General features: G+C 42.1%; 1 protein-coding gene across 1 annotated transcript in view; it reads right to left on the reverse strand.

The window, feature by feature from the left end:
• otofa (otoferlin a) overlaps positions 1 to 15,131 on the reverse strand; it is a 77,241-nt gene that overhangs the window by 7,453 nt on the left and 54,657 nt on the right. The window contains exons 16-42 of the mRNA XM_041958102.1: positions 13,848 to 13,956; positions 13,512 to 13,698; positions 13,100 to 13,220; positions 12,409 to 12,509; positions 11,943 to 12,033; positions 10,832 to 10,948; positions 10,496 to 10,648; positions 9,911 to 10,103; positions 9,404 to 9,528; positions 9,184 to 9,318; positions 8,369 to 8,530; positions 7,316 to 7,435; positions 7,076 to 7,237; positions 6,784 to 6,946; positions 5,684 to 5,850; positions 5,456 to 5,485; positions 5,198 to 5,335; positions 5,009 to 5,084; positions 3,005 to 3,150; positions 2,648 to 2,782; positions 2,391 to 2,528; positions 2,163 to 2,290; positions 1,861 to 2,031; positions 1,474 to 1,634; positions 892 to 1,034; positions 725 to 813; positions 369 to 467 (exon numbers count right to left, since the gene is read on the reverse strand). Coding sequence (XP_041814036.1) covers positions 369 to 467; positions 725 to 813; positions 892 to 1,034; positions 1,474 to 1,634; positions 1,861 to 2,031; positions 2,163 to 2,290; positions 2,391 to 2,528; positions 2,648 to 2,782; positions 3,005 to 3,150; positions 5,009 to 5,084; positions 5,198 to 5,335; positions 5,456 to 5,485; positions 5,684 to 5,850; positions 6,784 to 6,946; positions 7,076 to 7,237; positions 7,316 to 7,435; positions 8,369 to 8,530; positions 9,184 to 9,318; positions 9,404 to 9,528; positions 9,911 to 10,103; positions 10,496 to 10,648; positions 10,832 to 10,948; positions 11,943 to 12,033; positions 12,409 to 12,509; positions 13,100 to 13,220; positions 13,512 to 13,698; positions 13,848 to 13,956 — 3,560 coding nt within the window. The remainder of the gene's footprint in view (positions 1 to 368; positions 468 to 724; positions 814 to 891; positions 1,035 to 1,473; positions 1,635 to 1,860; positions 2,032 to 2,162; positions 2,291 to 2,390; positions 2,529 to 2,647; positions 2,783 to 3,004; positions 3,151 to 5,008; positions 5,085 to 5,197; positions 5,336 to 5,455; positions 5,486 to 5,683; positions 5,851 to 6,783; positions 6,947 to 7,075; positions 7,238 to 7,315; positions 7,436 to 8,368; positions 8,531 to 9,183; positions 9,319 to 9,403; positions 9,529 to 9,910; positions 10,104 to 10,495; positions 10,649 to 10,831; positions 10,949 to 11,942; positions 12,034 to 12,408; positions 12,510 to 13,099; positions 13,221 to 13,511; positions 13,699 to 13,847; positions 13,957 to 15,131) is intronic.

Consider the following 15,131-nt stretch of genomic DNA (forward strand, 5'->3'; position numbering starts at 1 on the left):
GGGGGGAGGGGAGGTATAGTTGTACGAGCCATGCGATGGAATCGTGTGTTTACCCCCTGACATAGATGTCAGACATCTTCTCTCCTGTCATGAAAGCATCGTCCTCTAGAATTACGTCATCAGTGTTCCAAATAACAACACGAAGCTCAAAGCTAGACACCAGCAGAGCATTGACCGGAGGAGAGAGAGAGGACGACAGACAGACAGGAGACACGCCACGAACACAAAGACAGACACAAATACGCACACAGAAAAAAATGGAAACAAAACAAAACAAAAAATGGTTAACTGCCAAAAAAAAAAAAAAAATCCACACACAGCTCACACCCACGGGACGAGGCTCGGCCACTGCGTCCCTCTGTACCTACCCCCTGACAAATATGTCACTGGACTTTTCCCCAGTGAAGTAATCATCGTCCTCCAGTATTACTTCGTCTGTATTCCAAATAATCACCCTGAGCTCATATCTGGTAAGGGGAGGAGGAAGGAACACATACACACACAGTTGGACTTGTATTTGACAGTAATTAGAGCTAACTAGTTAAACACACTCACCATTATTTAACCCGGGGATAAAACTACATATTCTGTTGAAGAAATCTGGACACTTTGAATGAAATTAACAAATATCTTTCACAGTAAGTTTGCGTTGGACTTAATTTTTTTCTTAATTGCAAAACATCATATCCAAAGTCATATTTGCCTCATTTGCTCCAGCTCCTACCTCTTTGGTTTCCGTGGTGATATGTCAATCGCTGGTCCAGGAGCAGGCATGTCCATTGGGAACATGTCCACCCACATCTCAATACGGCCCTTTGGACACATGCAGTAAACATTTAATTTCAATCTGTCTGACGACTGCCGGGCTCACAAAGCGCGGCTCCTTCCTACCTGTTCGATGCCGGGTTTGTCGGGGTTCAGCAGGGGTCTGGTCTCCACGTGTTCAGGGACGAGCTTACAGCCCACCCTCGGGATCTCCTCCCAGTGGTTCAGCACCGTCAGAGCCAAATGCTCCTCAGTCTGCTTCTTCAGGCCTGAGGTATCAACACAGGAAGATAAAGAGGGGAAGAGAAAGGAACAAACCAATTTAAAGTCTTTATTAGACTTTTCTGGTCTAGTCCTTAACATAAACAATATACATCGTTTACAGGATCGCCATACAGCACCATACATCCTCGTTAGGAGACTTAATTGGCTCTTTGATTAAAGCATTGAGTTGGATCTCATGAAAAATGTGTTTGATCAGAGAAGAATTATGGGAGGAAGAAAATCAAAGAACAATCACTTCATAACAAAAAGCAACAAAAATTAAGGTACATGTACTCAAAACCTGGGCGAACACTCTCACTACTTTGAAATCAGATGCTGTTAATCACTTATAAGCTATAACCTTGGTGTTAGAATCAATTTAACAGTTAAATACTGATGTTTAATCCCGTTAAGGACTTTTATGTGACCTCAGCGCAGCCGTACCATTTTCATCCTCGATCTCTGTGGGTCCCATAAAGATTCGACTGGCCACCTTGACTTTGCCTCCCGGTCCATAATGAGGCCCATCGATCTTGCCTTCCTTGCAGAGCTTCCCCAGGATCTGACTGGGCTTCAAAGGGTCCCGCCAAATGTTGTATCCATGCCTGACATCAATAGATAACAAAGAGGTCATTGGATTTCTGAAGTCTTTGGATGTGTGAGCCATTCAGAAAGTTATAATTCAAACAGTAAATGCTGTAAAATTAAGGACAATCTTTGGGCTTCTGGCATCATTTAGAAAACCCGGCTTAAGACAGGTGTTGGGTTTTACATGGTGACACTAAATCAATCACCGCTACATGTAAAGGATAGAAACACACGGACGCTCACACAGAATAGTTGGATGAAATGCCGCAGGTGGCTCTGTATTTGCTGTAGAAACGGTTCTCCAAGTCGATCTTTGTCTCTCCAATCAGGTCGTCAGTGCCGACCAGGTCCCAGTCGTACACAGACACCGTTAGCATGGACTCCATGGGAAACGTGGCCTCGATGTCGAATGATCTGGGTGCAGGCAAGGTGAGAACGAGAATGAAGGGTTAAGAGCAAGGGTAAAAGATTCAACATTTTTAATGCCTTATGACAAGGAACTGGCTTTAAATGAGAGATAAAAGAGTAGCTGTCTCTCAACGTACTTGCCGAATACAGGATTGAGCTGTTTGGAGATGTAGTTCTCTTTGTCCCTGATCTCTGACTTGCCCAGCTTGATGACCGTGTATGGATCGGCCTTCCCATTGATATCAGCAGGATGAAGATCTGTAGCCTGAAGAAAACAGAACAGAGCAAAAAAAGAAAAATATAGAAGGTTTATTTGATGCAGATTTTTTTTTTTAACTGCAGTACAGATTTAAATGGCGACTCACTCTGACAACATAGACGCGGACGAGGACGTTGATTGGATCGTTGTGTGGAATGCTCTGGAACATGCCCATGTTCGGATCAAATCCTGCCTCTCTCGTGATCTCCTCAGACAGAGGTAGCTTGTACATACATAAGGATCCCTGGGTCACATAAAAAAAAAAAACAACATATACAAAAATAAATGTATATTTTCTCTATAACACTTTCTGTCAGCTAGCATAGATTCAGATGCACTTGATGTTACTCTGGGTTTTACCACCTTGAATCTGCCAACGATCCTGTCGTCGTCCAGAGCATGCTCGTCGTCATCCCCGGCCTTTCCTCTGTACAAGTTGAAAGTGTGGAGCCAGTCTTCAAAGTTGCCATACTCGCTCTCCAGCTCCTTGTTGTACACCTGCATATCAACACACACAGTATGTTTGTATCTGCATGTGCTTTGACTGCTGTCATTCACAATACAGTTGCACCGGCATTTTCCCAGGTCTTGAGGTTGTAAATTGGCCGTACAGATTTCCCAGAATATTGATCCCTGCTCCCATTCACACAGGACCCCATGCAGGAAACGCTCCTGGAGACCTTGGGGATAGACTGCATGTGTGAACGGGGTTTTACTCACCAACAACTCATCCACTTTTGTTTTAACCGGTCGTTTCTCAGAGCCCTCTCCAGCCTGACCCTTCTTCTTGTCCTTGGAGCTCTTCTTCTCTTTGCTCTTTTCCTTCGTCTTGGAGCCTTTCAGAAGAAGGTCATCGGGTTTGATATCTGATTGGAGGGGTGAGTGAAAGTGGATGTGGACAAAGTAGGGTTGGAGTCATGAGGAGGGGCGGCAGGGTTGCACATGGCACTACGGGCGTCATTCAAACATGAAAGCTGACAGGTCTGTTCTATCAGAGGAGTAAGTTTCTCTGAAATCTTGTTGCAAATGTGGTCAAAAAGAAAGGAGCAAAAACACCACAAAATGTTAACTTGACAACACCTGAAAATCTTGTTTCTGCTGACTTCTTGTGATTTAACTTCTCACCTTGCTGCAGTGATATACAGGTGTACTGACATCACTGTTGGGTGTGGTTACAGGTGCAAAAAAGTGCACCTGTGCTTTTCAGTCTGTTGTTTAGTTAAATTTTAAGGAGGAAAACAAGAAAAGAGATGTAATTATTTAAATGTTATTTTAAAGTGTTATGCACACTGGTGGAATGTAACTAAGTACATTTATTCAAGTACTGTACCTAATTAACAATTTTGATGTACTAGTATTTTAATTCACCACTGAATTTTGAAGGCAAATATATTTTTACTCCACTACATTTATTTGATAAGTTAAATTACTACTAGCTACTTTGCAGATTCAGACAATTCATATAAATAAAATTAAGATAAAATATAGATTTAGCTACCCAGCAATATATAAAGTAATTAAAATGACCTAAGCCTTAAGTCTAATAGTGAATAAATTGTATTTTTATTTATGTGATCATGTTAATGCAGATGTAGGTTGATTCAGTGAGTCTGTATTGCATCAGCCAACTTTCATGTGCACAGCAGAGCTGGGAGGTCATGCTGATGTAGGAAATGGTTATGAACGTGATAATGCCCGACTCATGCTCAAAGCATGGATGAAGGATGAATTCATGAGAGGAAGACGATGAAGATGCTTCGTTCTACAACTCACATCTCAGACAAAAGCTCAGAAAGTTACAGTCTGAAATCACTCCCTCATTCACTCTTTCACAACTACTCAGTATTTTACTCTACAGAGCGAAGTAAATTGAGATTTCAGACACTTCTGAATAATTTCTGTCATCACTGACAGCTGTTATTCTTGCACCTATAAAATGTAATGCAATGCATTGTGGGATTGTTGACAGAAAGTGTGCCATGCCCCAAAGCCATGTTACATACTGATTCTTACCGGGTGTTCTGTATTTTGTGTGTTTACACTAGAAAAGTATCAAAATATAGTTTACTCAAAGCAGACAGCATGCATACTAAATACATGTATGATTTCTGAGTGTGCCTTTGATGGACACTATTCTCCCACAATGCAATGCACAAATGAAAGGGAGTAAAATTACACAGCAAGGAAAAAATGAATTGTGGGTGATGGCGAAACAGCTCAAAAATGTTGTAAATGTATTAAGTTTAATAGGCAGTAGCTTCCCAAAGCTGACATCATACCTACTGTATCATTTCCTGTTCGTATGAAACGGTAAAGTATGCTGATATTTTTGTATTCTGTTTTCGTAGTACACACTATATAATTATATAATTATAGTATTAGTATTTAAGAGCTCGATATAGAGCGTAAATGCTACACTCAGGCACTCAAGTGGATACAGAGTACTATATAGTAATTGGGGAGTGATTTTGGACTCTCATTTAATTCCCACAGAGCAAATTCCTTTGACTGACATTAAGTAGGAGCTAATAATGTATTTCTCTCTGTCATCTCAGCCAGAGCAGCTGACATAACAGAACTGAGAATTATTCTTTAAACAATCCTACAGGAGTATGTCTACACTTGCAGAATCACAACTTTAAATGCAACACTGGTGACATATACTTAAGACATCAAAGCAGCAGACATTGGCAGGCAGCCCGGGCTGTTGGTGGAGTTCAATACCTGCTGCCTCTGCAGCTATCTCCAGGTCCTCTCTCTCCTCCGCCTCAGCCTGAGCCGCCTCCTGGGCTCGGAGGGTCTGAAAAACCAGGCAAGAAAGTGTTGTAAGTCTAATCGGACTTGAAGAGTGAGGGCAGTCCTGTGAGACCCACAAAAAAAGGCGCAGATGTAAATAGAACGGAACAGACAAACCTCTTTCAGTGTCTCTATTGAAGCAAAATATTTGGACCACCAGTCCAGCACTCTCTCGTCTGTCTCATCCTCTTCCTCCACTCCTCCCTTCTTTTTCTTCTTCTTCTTCTTTTTCTCTTTGTCACTCTCCTCCTCAGTCTGTTAAAAGACACTTCAGTGATTTTCAGTAGCTTGTTTTTATTTTAAATTCATAACGGGGCAACAGTTAGATTTAGCACATATTTTCATTGCCAAATGTCTACATGAATGATTACTTACCATGTCAACTTTTACAACAGCGTCAGACGTCTATGTTAGGGGGGCGTCACATGAAACAGCACAAGGATTAATACACACGATGGACGATGCAGGAAGGAGCGGCACATGTACAGAGGCAGGTAAAAAGGACTGGACATAAAGCAGTGCTACTATTCCAACCATATGCAAACACACACATTATACAATAGAAATCAGCTCTACAGTGCACAAAGTCAAAGAAAAGCTTACAGCGTCTAACTTGACCACTGTGTCCATCTTTCGGACCAAAGGCTCTGTGTCCATGTTGACGATGATGTCACCTGCGGGGCGAGAGAGGGTGCGGGGGGAAACGCTGGGTGAGGAGCGAGGCTGGGAGCCGCCATTGGCGAGGACCATGTAGCCATTCATTAGTTTAGCTGGAGTGAGGCCAAGGGGGCAAAGACGGCAGGCGGCAGGAGAGGACAAGACAGCCAAGGACATGCAAGAGAGGGAATAAGACAACAGATGGCGAGAGGACACAGGATAGGAGGTCAGGGCAGGAAGCAAGCAGAGAAATCAGCAGTTAATAAAGAATGAATATGCATTCTTTAGCCACCAGAGAGCTGGATCAGAAGCACTTAAAAAAGTTTGTTTTAACCGTCCTTGATGTATTTTGGCATTTCAAAAAGATTAAAACAAACTCTGAAAATTATTTGCAAACATTGTTTTACCCGTGTCTGGTAAAAACCTACAGGTCTGTTCCAAGAAATAAAGGAAAAACTTACAAAGAAGTGAAGAAAAGAAATCCCTTCACACGTTTGAAATGAATTTTGCATTCATTGCTGTTTATATTTAAAATAACTAAAGATTCTAAAGTCTGAGTGTAAATATGAAATGCCAAGCAAAAGTAAGGGCTTCTAAATAGAAATGCACTGGTAAACAATACAGTAATTGTCACAGTACAGATATTGCACTGTAATCCTGTAATGGCCAAGTATTCTACAACTCTTTATAGATAAAATACAATCAGATAAAATAAAAGTAAAGCTGCTGTTCATACTTTCTGAGAATGCTTTCATTTTAAAGTTTTGCCAATTAAAACTCAGGGCTTTTCAAAACAAACAGTGGTGAAAAGAGAAAGAACCTTGTCATGTCCTGATCATTTTGCTGACTTTTATTTCCCACTAATGGACTGAAACAACCGCTGATGTGCTTTGGCTTGAAGCTTTCATCAGAGCGTGCTGTGTGTGACAGCAGTTAGCTCTCTCTGGCTACTCATTTTTCAGCTGGCAACAGAAACACAGAGCTGCTACTTCTAACACACGCTCGCTAACAATAATATAACACATAGTATAAATGTAGTCCTTCACCTGCTGTGGCCCAGTTGTTGGAGGTCTTGTCTGGGGTGCTGTAGATGAAACGTCTCAGGCTGGTGACGGCATGGGACCCCACCAGGATGTAACGGCCAAATGCCCGGCAGTCCACCACCCGGATGTTGAGAGGAGGGTGGAGAAGCTCATTCTCTGGAAGGTCCTGAGGACAAATTTAAGTGAGATAGAGGAAGACCTTCACATGATGCCTACTTATTATTCTTGCAATGAGTTACAAAGGCAGACAAGTGTTACGTGTTTATTGCAAGGAACTGGATGCAGTTGCACTTACCACCTCAAACCATTTAACCAGGGTGCTGAAGTTGGGGTTTTTCTTGTAGTTCTGGATGACAACCGACTGCACGCCTCTACCTGCACACTCTATGTCCACACGAGGCCGATCCACTTGAGCCAGGTTAATCCTCTTCAGGTCCCTCAAGCCCCAGAACAAAACCTGAACCGGAGAAAAAACAGAAGTAGGAGAAGGGGATCTCTAGGGCACAAAAAGTGGAGCCAGTGGTGAAAATCTCACCTCTATACGGTAGCGACTCAGGACGGGTCGGATGCCCAACGGCACGGGCAGAATGGGTCCGCGCTCCGAGTCCGTCGGTCCTTCAAGAGGAGGAAGATCAGCCCTCCCTCCTTGACCAATCTAAGGAAGAGAGAGGGGAAGGAATCGTGGGTAACAGGTTGCAAAGCTTCTGTGGTTTCTCTGTCGTGATACAGCATAGGCACCGTAACAGATTTCTTTCCTACATGCCGAACATTTCTATTAATTCCTTCTTTGCTTGGTGTGACAAGTCTGAAGAAGTGCAGAGAAGGCAGAGGTTAATGTCATGTTGGTCAGGACAACACACAGTTTTTAGAGTACAAGCACTGACAACATAGTCACCAAAGAGTAAGACAAAGCAGGATGAAAGTAGATTGAGAGAAGAGAAGAGAATGAAAGAAAAGAGCACCTTTATTTGAGGGACAGCAAAGTTATGGACAGCGATCAGAGCCCGTCTAATCTCCTCCACATCGAAAGGAATCTGTGGGCAGCAGGAGGAGGCACAGGAAGGAGAAAGAGATGGGAAAACTGATGATTCAAAGGAGAAAAGATGAATATATAAGTGGATGTAAGGGAAGAGTGGTGACATGTTAGTAGAGGAAACGCCAGAGAATATGGAGACAAATGTGTGAAAGGAGGAAAGGGCAGTGATTATGAAAACGAGTAAAAGTTCTGATGATGCAGGTGGGGCGACAAAAGAATTAGGAATGCTGATTGTGCAAACAGGCAAAGAGCAAGAGGTGAGTTTTACATGGAAAGCTGTGTACAGAAAGCTTGGCAGCGAGAAAGAAAAACCTTATTCTTGCTTTTTCCCCCCATGATCTTTTGTGCATGCTTCACGTCGTTAAAGGTGCCACTGTGGGCCTTTAATGATTCTTCCTTCCTATCTCTTCCTCTTGTTATCCTTACTATAACTACAACTGTTGAGCAGTGACATGCAATCTTTCAAGGAGACCCTGTAGAGTTGCATGTGTGTTTGTGCATGGATGCATGCATATGTAAAAGCTCATCTGTGTGTGTTCTTGCGTATGTTACCTGCAGCAGCTCAAAGGCAGCCAGCAGTTCCCCGGCAGTGCAGTTCCCTCTATAAACCTGGTAGTACTCCAGCTGTGGTGGGAACCTTGGGGGGCCATAGTGCTCGTCACACATCTTGATGGTGGGCTTCGCAAACGTCCGACCTATGAACTCTGCCTTGCCCTGAACACCACAGCGTGACAGCAGGCAGTCAAGACAGTCAGGGGACAAGGGATGGGAGTTAGACAAGGGTGTTGGAGGTGCAGTTTCCATGGCGGCCACTTGGTGTCAGTATTGGTCATACTGGTAAAGGTTACAAAAAAGTGGAATTTGTGAAGGAAAGCTTGAAAACGGCAAAACCCCCCAATCTTACATAACACAAACAAACACCCTGGCTAAAGATTACAGTGAGTGTAATAGAACAAAGAGCGGAGTACTCATTCAATAGATATCTACATATGCACTTTGTTTTATGAGTAGTAGGAGGCATATTTTCTATACTGCCCACTGCTATTGTCACAAACTGTGAGAGGAAAAATGGAGGGAGTACATGCAAGATTTTACATAACTTTACCGGTTCACCAATACAACTACCAATTCAGCACAGTCTCTACAGAAATAATGCTTTCACACTCTGTTTAGCCAGTGCAGCATGAGCAAGGCCAGAGTTCATGTGAAGGACAGGGTGGAGTGAGACAAGGGTGGACAGACCGTCAGAACATGAGGGAAGGAGAAGCAGAGCATGTTTATTAGCGCAAACTAAAACAGACATTGATTTATCTATCAATCAGTCCCTTTACGACGCATCCATTGATTCACACATAGTCAGACCCTACCACAGTGTCCTGGTCATAGATTTCAACTACAATGATTGGTGGGTCGTCTCTCAGCTCACTGGCCTCCCCAAACAGTTCCACGTCATCAAACACTAGCAGCTGGTCCCATGTAGGGCACAGAGTCTCCGTCAGGACCTGCAGCACACACACATCAACTTAGTTTACATCTTATCAATACAAACACTCACCGTTTACAGATGTACAAAGATTCACGTCCTACCTCAGTAACCTGGCTGTGTGTGGAGAAGAAGACCCGAGCGAAGGGGTCTGAAAGGCCGCTGCTGTCAGCAGCAAACAGACTGCGTGCCTGGTACATGTGCGCTCTCAGCTGGAACACCTGCTTCACTGTTGGACACACGCACACACACACACACACGCATCACATTAACTGACGATCAATCCCCTTTTGTTAGCATCTTATATTGAAGTTAGAAAAGTGAGTCACAACCTGAAAGTGATCAATAGAAGTCAAATGTCTTTCTGACTTCTGAGTGAGTTTGTTGTCGTAGGTTTTGCTTGTAATTGATTTTATAGTTCAAACTTAATGGTAAATCAAGAAGAAACCTAATGCAAAGCTTGATGGTGAATAGATGAATAGAGTATCCTGCCTTGCAGTGTAGCTGTCATAAATGTTGATGTATCAGGGAACTAATATATGCATATATATATATACACACACACACACGTGCTGAACTGTCACATTTAGTCATTTTTGGTGTGTACTTACTGTTGTAGACGAGGCTGACGGGGGGGACAGAGTGAAGACCGGGGCCCATTTTAGCAGCTTTGACCTCTTCAAAACCATTAGGCAGACCATTGAGGAAGTCCTTCCTTTGCTTGTTGAGGCCGAGCCACAGATACAGCTCCAGCTTAGCCTGAACTGTCCAGCCAGCAGGACCAAAGCCCTTCTTACCTGGCAGCTGTGGACACATCCCAAGAGCAGACAACTGAATATTTATGAAGACTTGCATTAAAAAGCGAATGAAAAGTGAAGCACACAGGAAAGTAGTACTACATCCTCGCTTGGTATTACCACAGCAAGTCAATTAAGCATTATGCAGACAATGCTGCAACATGGCCCATTCCATAATTATTAAGAACCACCTCATTGATTTTCTTTCTAGGCAGCCATCATTTTTACAAGGCCATTTACAATAATACTTGTCAATACTACTGACCACAACTACTGATCATCTCACAGTGCAACCTTACATGGTTTCAGTTTTAACAGGTGACGGGAATAATTAGAGGTCTTGGCTTTAAGATGGTTGAAAACCAGCAAAGTGTGTTTAAATGAGACAAATGAGCGTACCTTGAGGAAGACAGCTTTGACTTTGCCGCAGTCTTTTCCTGTTTCCTCATCCACTATGGAGTACAGGATGTCTTTGGAGGGAATCCGGGCATAGGCGACACGCTTGTTGTTGCTCATCATCCAGACAAAAACATCTGGGATGCTGTGCTGAGGCTGGACAACATGAATAGATGGATAGGTGAGCTGCGCTCTTCTTCCTACAGGTTTTGTCTGCAATTATTACTTAATCTTCTTTTACATATTGTTTATATACTGTAATGTATATTCATTCTGCATTAACAGTTCTATGAACTCATTCGCTGAGGTCTCAGGTCTTCTGTAGAATTAAATCTGTACCTCGTCGGCGAGGAAGCGGAGCTTCTGCAGGAAGTTCTGCACCAGCTTGAGCTTGTCTCTGACTGTGTTTTTCTTCACCTGAGTTCGGATCTGCTTGGCCTGCTGGCCCATGCTGTCCTGCAGGAGGAGAGATGATGATGTGCAATACTAACTGAGGGGAACAGCTCCTTACACACATACATACTGTATAAACACGCACACATCATAGTTGGAGTTCAATTTAACCAACTGCATAAGTGGATTTTCCTCAAAAATGAAAAATGTTTTAGTAGAGACTAATTACTCAAACGGTCAGTACTTGCTAATTTATATTGCTTTTTTAATGTCCCTTCACATTCATCACTTTAAACACCAGTTTTTTATAACCATAAATCCCTTTTTAAAAACATGTTTGTGTTCTCCTGCAATATGTTTTCACATCACCTCACCCACCAGCCTGTCCTCAGGCAACAAAGTAGGCAACAAAGTAGGTAATTACGATCCATAGTTACGTTTATTGTTAGATTGCGAACCTCTAGTGGCTGTAACAACTATGATGGGCGCAAAATAGGTGCTCTTCAATGGTTATAAATGTTGTTTTCAGTCACTGGCAATCGACCTTTTCAGTTTTTGAGGTGTGAGGACATGTTGAACACACAGGCTAGTATGAAATACAGCCATTTATTTTCTTATTATAAGTTAAGTGTCCATATTCTCGTTCAAACAGTAGATCTTCATATCACAACCTTTTCTCACCATTAGAGCTGTGCTTACATTGCTTTTGTTTTTACGTTGAACAATTTGCATTCCCTTTGCATTTTCTCTTGAAATCAAGTACAGTAGCAATCAAATGCAACCATGCATCAGGGGGAATATGAAAAGCTCTGCGATAGAGATATTGCAATATGTATGCAAACACATTGTAAGGAATTATTCCAGGGAGTGAAAATGTATGTAATAAAGTTAATTTCCTCACGTAGCCTTTACAGTCGCTCCATACTATTTACTCAATGAGGCGATGGGATTAGTGACTGAAGAGCAGCTAAATTGATGCCATCAATCACAGCTTCATCTTCCCCTCTATCACTCACGCCACCTTCATCCTTCTCTGTGTGAGGAACATAAATCATACCATCTCTCTCATGCAGGACTTCAGCCGCTCTCGATCCAGTTTGGTTCGGCCTGCCTGGTTCACGTCCTTGTTAGCCAGAGTCACAAACCGACTGGAAATAGCCAGAAAATACACAGGATACAAATTCTCTATTCTCTAGTCTATTATTCAAAACAACTAAAAGAACATAAAGAGAAAGAAAGAACAATAAAGACGCTGCTGGTCTCTGACTGTGTTTTAGAAGTGGTTCAGTGCAGAGAGTTGCTGTCTGTCTTCAGTGGCTTCTGGGGGGGTTAATGAAGATGTCAGCTAGTGGTCTTTAACGGACATGTTTGATAAGTTTTAAACAGCATTATATTTTCAAGCCCTACAGCAATTTTTCAGCTATAAGCATCAGGAGAAACTCTCGGTATCTTTACTGACCACTGAGTCACAATGCCAGTTTTAATACGAGACCATGACAAATGATTATTATTATATTTCTTGCCTGCAGCCGACGCTGAGCTCCTCCAGCACTCCCCTGAGTCTGCGCTCTGGAAAAGCCTTCTCTGTCTTAATGATTTCCTGAACATCATTCAAACCTTCTTCCTGTCGGAAAGCAAAAAATACTGGAGCTTAGGACAAAACAAGTTGTTAGTGCTCTCGTGTTTATGTCCAAAACGTCTTCGTGTACTAAATTCACCTTATACACATACACATAGGTAGTACTATCTACTACGTAGTTGATAATGTATCTTATCTGATAAGAAAAATTTGTACAGACATTCACAGTCCTCAGAGGATGAATACCTGACCTGTCCTCTACTGCCACCATGAGACTGACGTTTATGGTTCTGAATGAAATATTTCAACTGCTGTCAGATGGATGCTGTGAAATTTAGTACAGACATTCATGCTCCCCAGAGGATGAAATGTAACATCTTTGGTGATCCTTTGATTTCGTTTAGTACCATCATCAGGTCAAAATTGTAATTTTGCAAATACTTTGGTCTAGATAACCCACAAAACTGACCATAACTGTACTTTGTGTTTAATACTAACTGGCAAATATTAGTGTGCTAACATGCAAAACAAACATGGTATAAGCTCCTAGCATGGCTGTAGACTGTAGACTAGAAAATCTGACCTAAGCTGATCAAGCCAACCTTAATGCATTGGGAAGGAAGGTGTTTACTGACCAGCTTGTCGGCAATCTTGTCCATCATGTTGGAATTGTAGAGTCGTCTTCTCTGGTCCTGCCACCAGCTTTTGATGTAGACACATGGCTTCTTTTCAAAGTAGGGAAGATGGAAGTAATTCCTGTGAAGCACGAACAAAACGACTTGGTCCATGGTCTAGAACCTGAAATTGTTTCATACCAAACTAAATGTTTAGTTCATAACCTGAATGTGTAAAGGATTGTGCAACTCTTAATACATGTAATCATTGCCACCAGTCTGCTCCAAGGTGACATTCATTACACCATCTGTGATAACTGCAAAGCACTGAACAAACATTTAAAAAAGGGCTAGTCTTGGCTTTAATTACACTGAAACTGAATCAGCTAAATACCAAGCCTCGACCTTGCCCCTGTGACCTTTGGCCCCTGACCTGTCAGTGATGACAGGCTTCATTGGAGGAGTGGAGGAGATGGAGACCAGGTCCGCATCCTCGTCCGCCTCATCCTCACTGGAGTTCTGGATGAGCTCGCTCTCCTCTTCTTCATTCTCTCCATCTTTCTTCTTCTTCTTTGCTGATGAGGGCTTGCTTACACCGTCTATCTGGTTGCCATAATTACCTGTTGGCGGGCAGAATATTACGCCTCGTTATGGAGGGCACGTGGTTATGATAGCTAATGATTCCTTCGTGCAATGCCACATCTCTGTTATACTGTTAACCTGGGAAATGCAGGTCAATGTTAACAGGATGACAAAAAGGTTTATTTACCTATCGTGATTTCAAAACTTATTGTTTTGTCACCAATCTTCCTGTCGATCATGGTGGCCTCCAGGAAGGAACCAAAGAGGAAGAACTCATCTATTTTCCCAGTGGCACTCTGATGGAGAAGAAGAAGGAGAAGGCCAATACATAAGAAGTGAAACATTTTATTAGAATACAGTGTATTCACTTTATTAGAGTCAGTGGAGGAAGAACGACAGAATCTCTTTACTGTAATTCACTACACACATAAAACTACCGGCCTCCTCTATGAATTATACATTTGTGAGTGCATTTCATTCCATTACATTTGTAAGTTCATTTGCACCATATTTTCTTCCCTATGTTATCAAAAAATAAATAAATAAATAAAAATATATATATATATATATATATATATATATATATATATATATATATATATATAAATCCTGAGTCATTAGTCTTTTAAAAGGTGTTATTTGCAGCACTTCATCACAATGCCCCCCAAGCAGCCAATACAGCTTGGCCCATAGCGGCTTAAATCCAGAACAAATGGTTGCAAATGCCCTCACAGTCTGACATTGTCGGTAAATCACATGACCTTTATCGTACAAGCGGAAATCTAGCATTGATAGAAATGTCTTTGACTGTCAGGCTGATTCTTAGCTCATATGGGGATAGTCTCTCTAAGAACTTCATCTAATTTGACTACATATGGACCACAGCCAGCTTGCAATTTTTTGGGCTTCAAAGAAAATACTTTTTTATGTTACACCTCCAAAGTCCATTACTGGCATCCTTTCCTGTTGTCAGAAATTACACTGACAAATACTCTGATCCAAAACCAGTGAACACATTTTACTTGGTGTTATAGATGGCCAATGAAGTGTAAAACTAATCTCAAGTTCTCAAGTTCTCAAATATTTAGAGAGGAGATAAAAAGAGGCAATTTACAGCGCTTCTTTGATTGGCATTGTTTCTCAAATTAGTATCCATCTCACTTTCAAAGCAAAGTACTTGACAACTGGCACAGACTCATGCTGGCAGTGACTGAGGTTCCCAGGGGACTCATTTGCACCAACAGCCAAGAGGCTGAATAGCTGGCAAGCTTGCCCCAAGGCAAAGCATCTAATGTTTCTGATTTCCCTGATGAGCAGTTAACTACACATGTGCCAATACAGTGGTTGATTGTAGTATCATACTGTTTATTGTGGGGTCAGGAGTTCAGAATAGGTCAAACAGCATGCTGTTCTCATGGATCACAGGGCAGGATAACAGCTGTGTACATATAAAATAATATCTTCAAACAGA

This window comes from Chelmon rostratus, chromosome 18, assembly GCF_017976325.1.
Source record: "Chelmon rostratus isolate fCheRos1 chromosome 18, fCheRos1.pri, whole genome shotgun sequence".
NCBI lineage: Eukaryota > Metazoa > Chordata > Actinopteri > Chaetodontiformes > Chaetodontidae > Chelmon > Chelmon rostratus.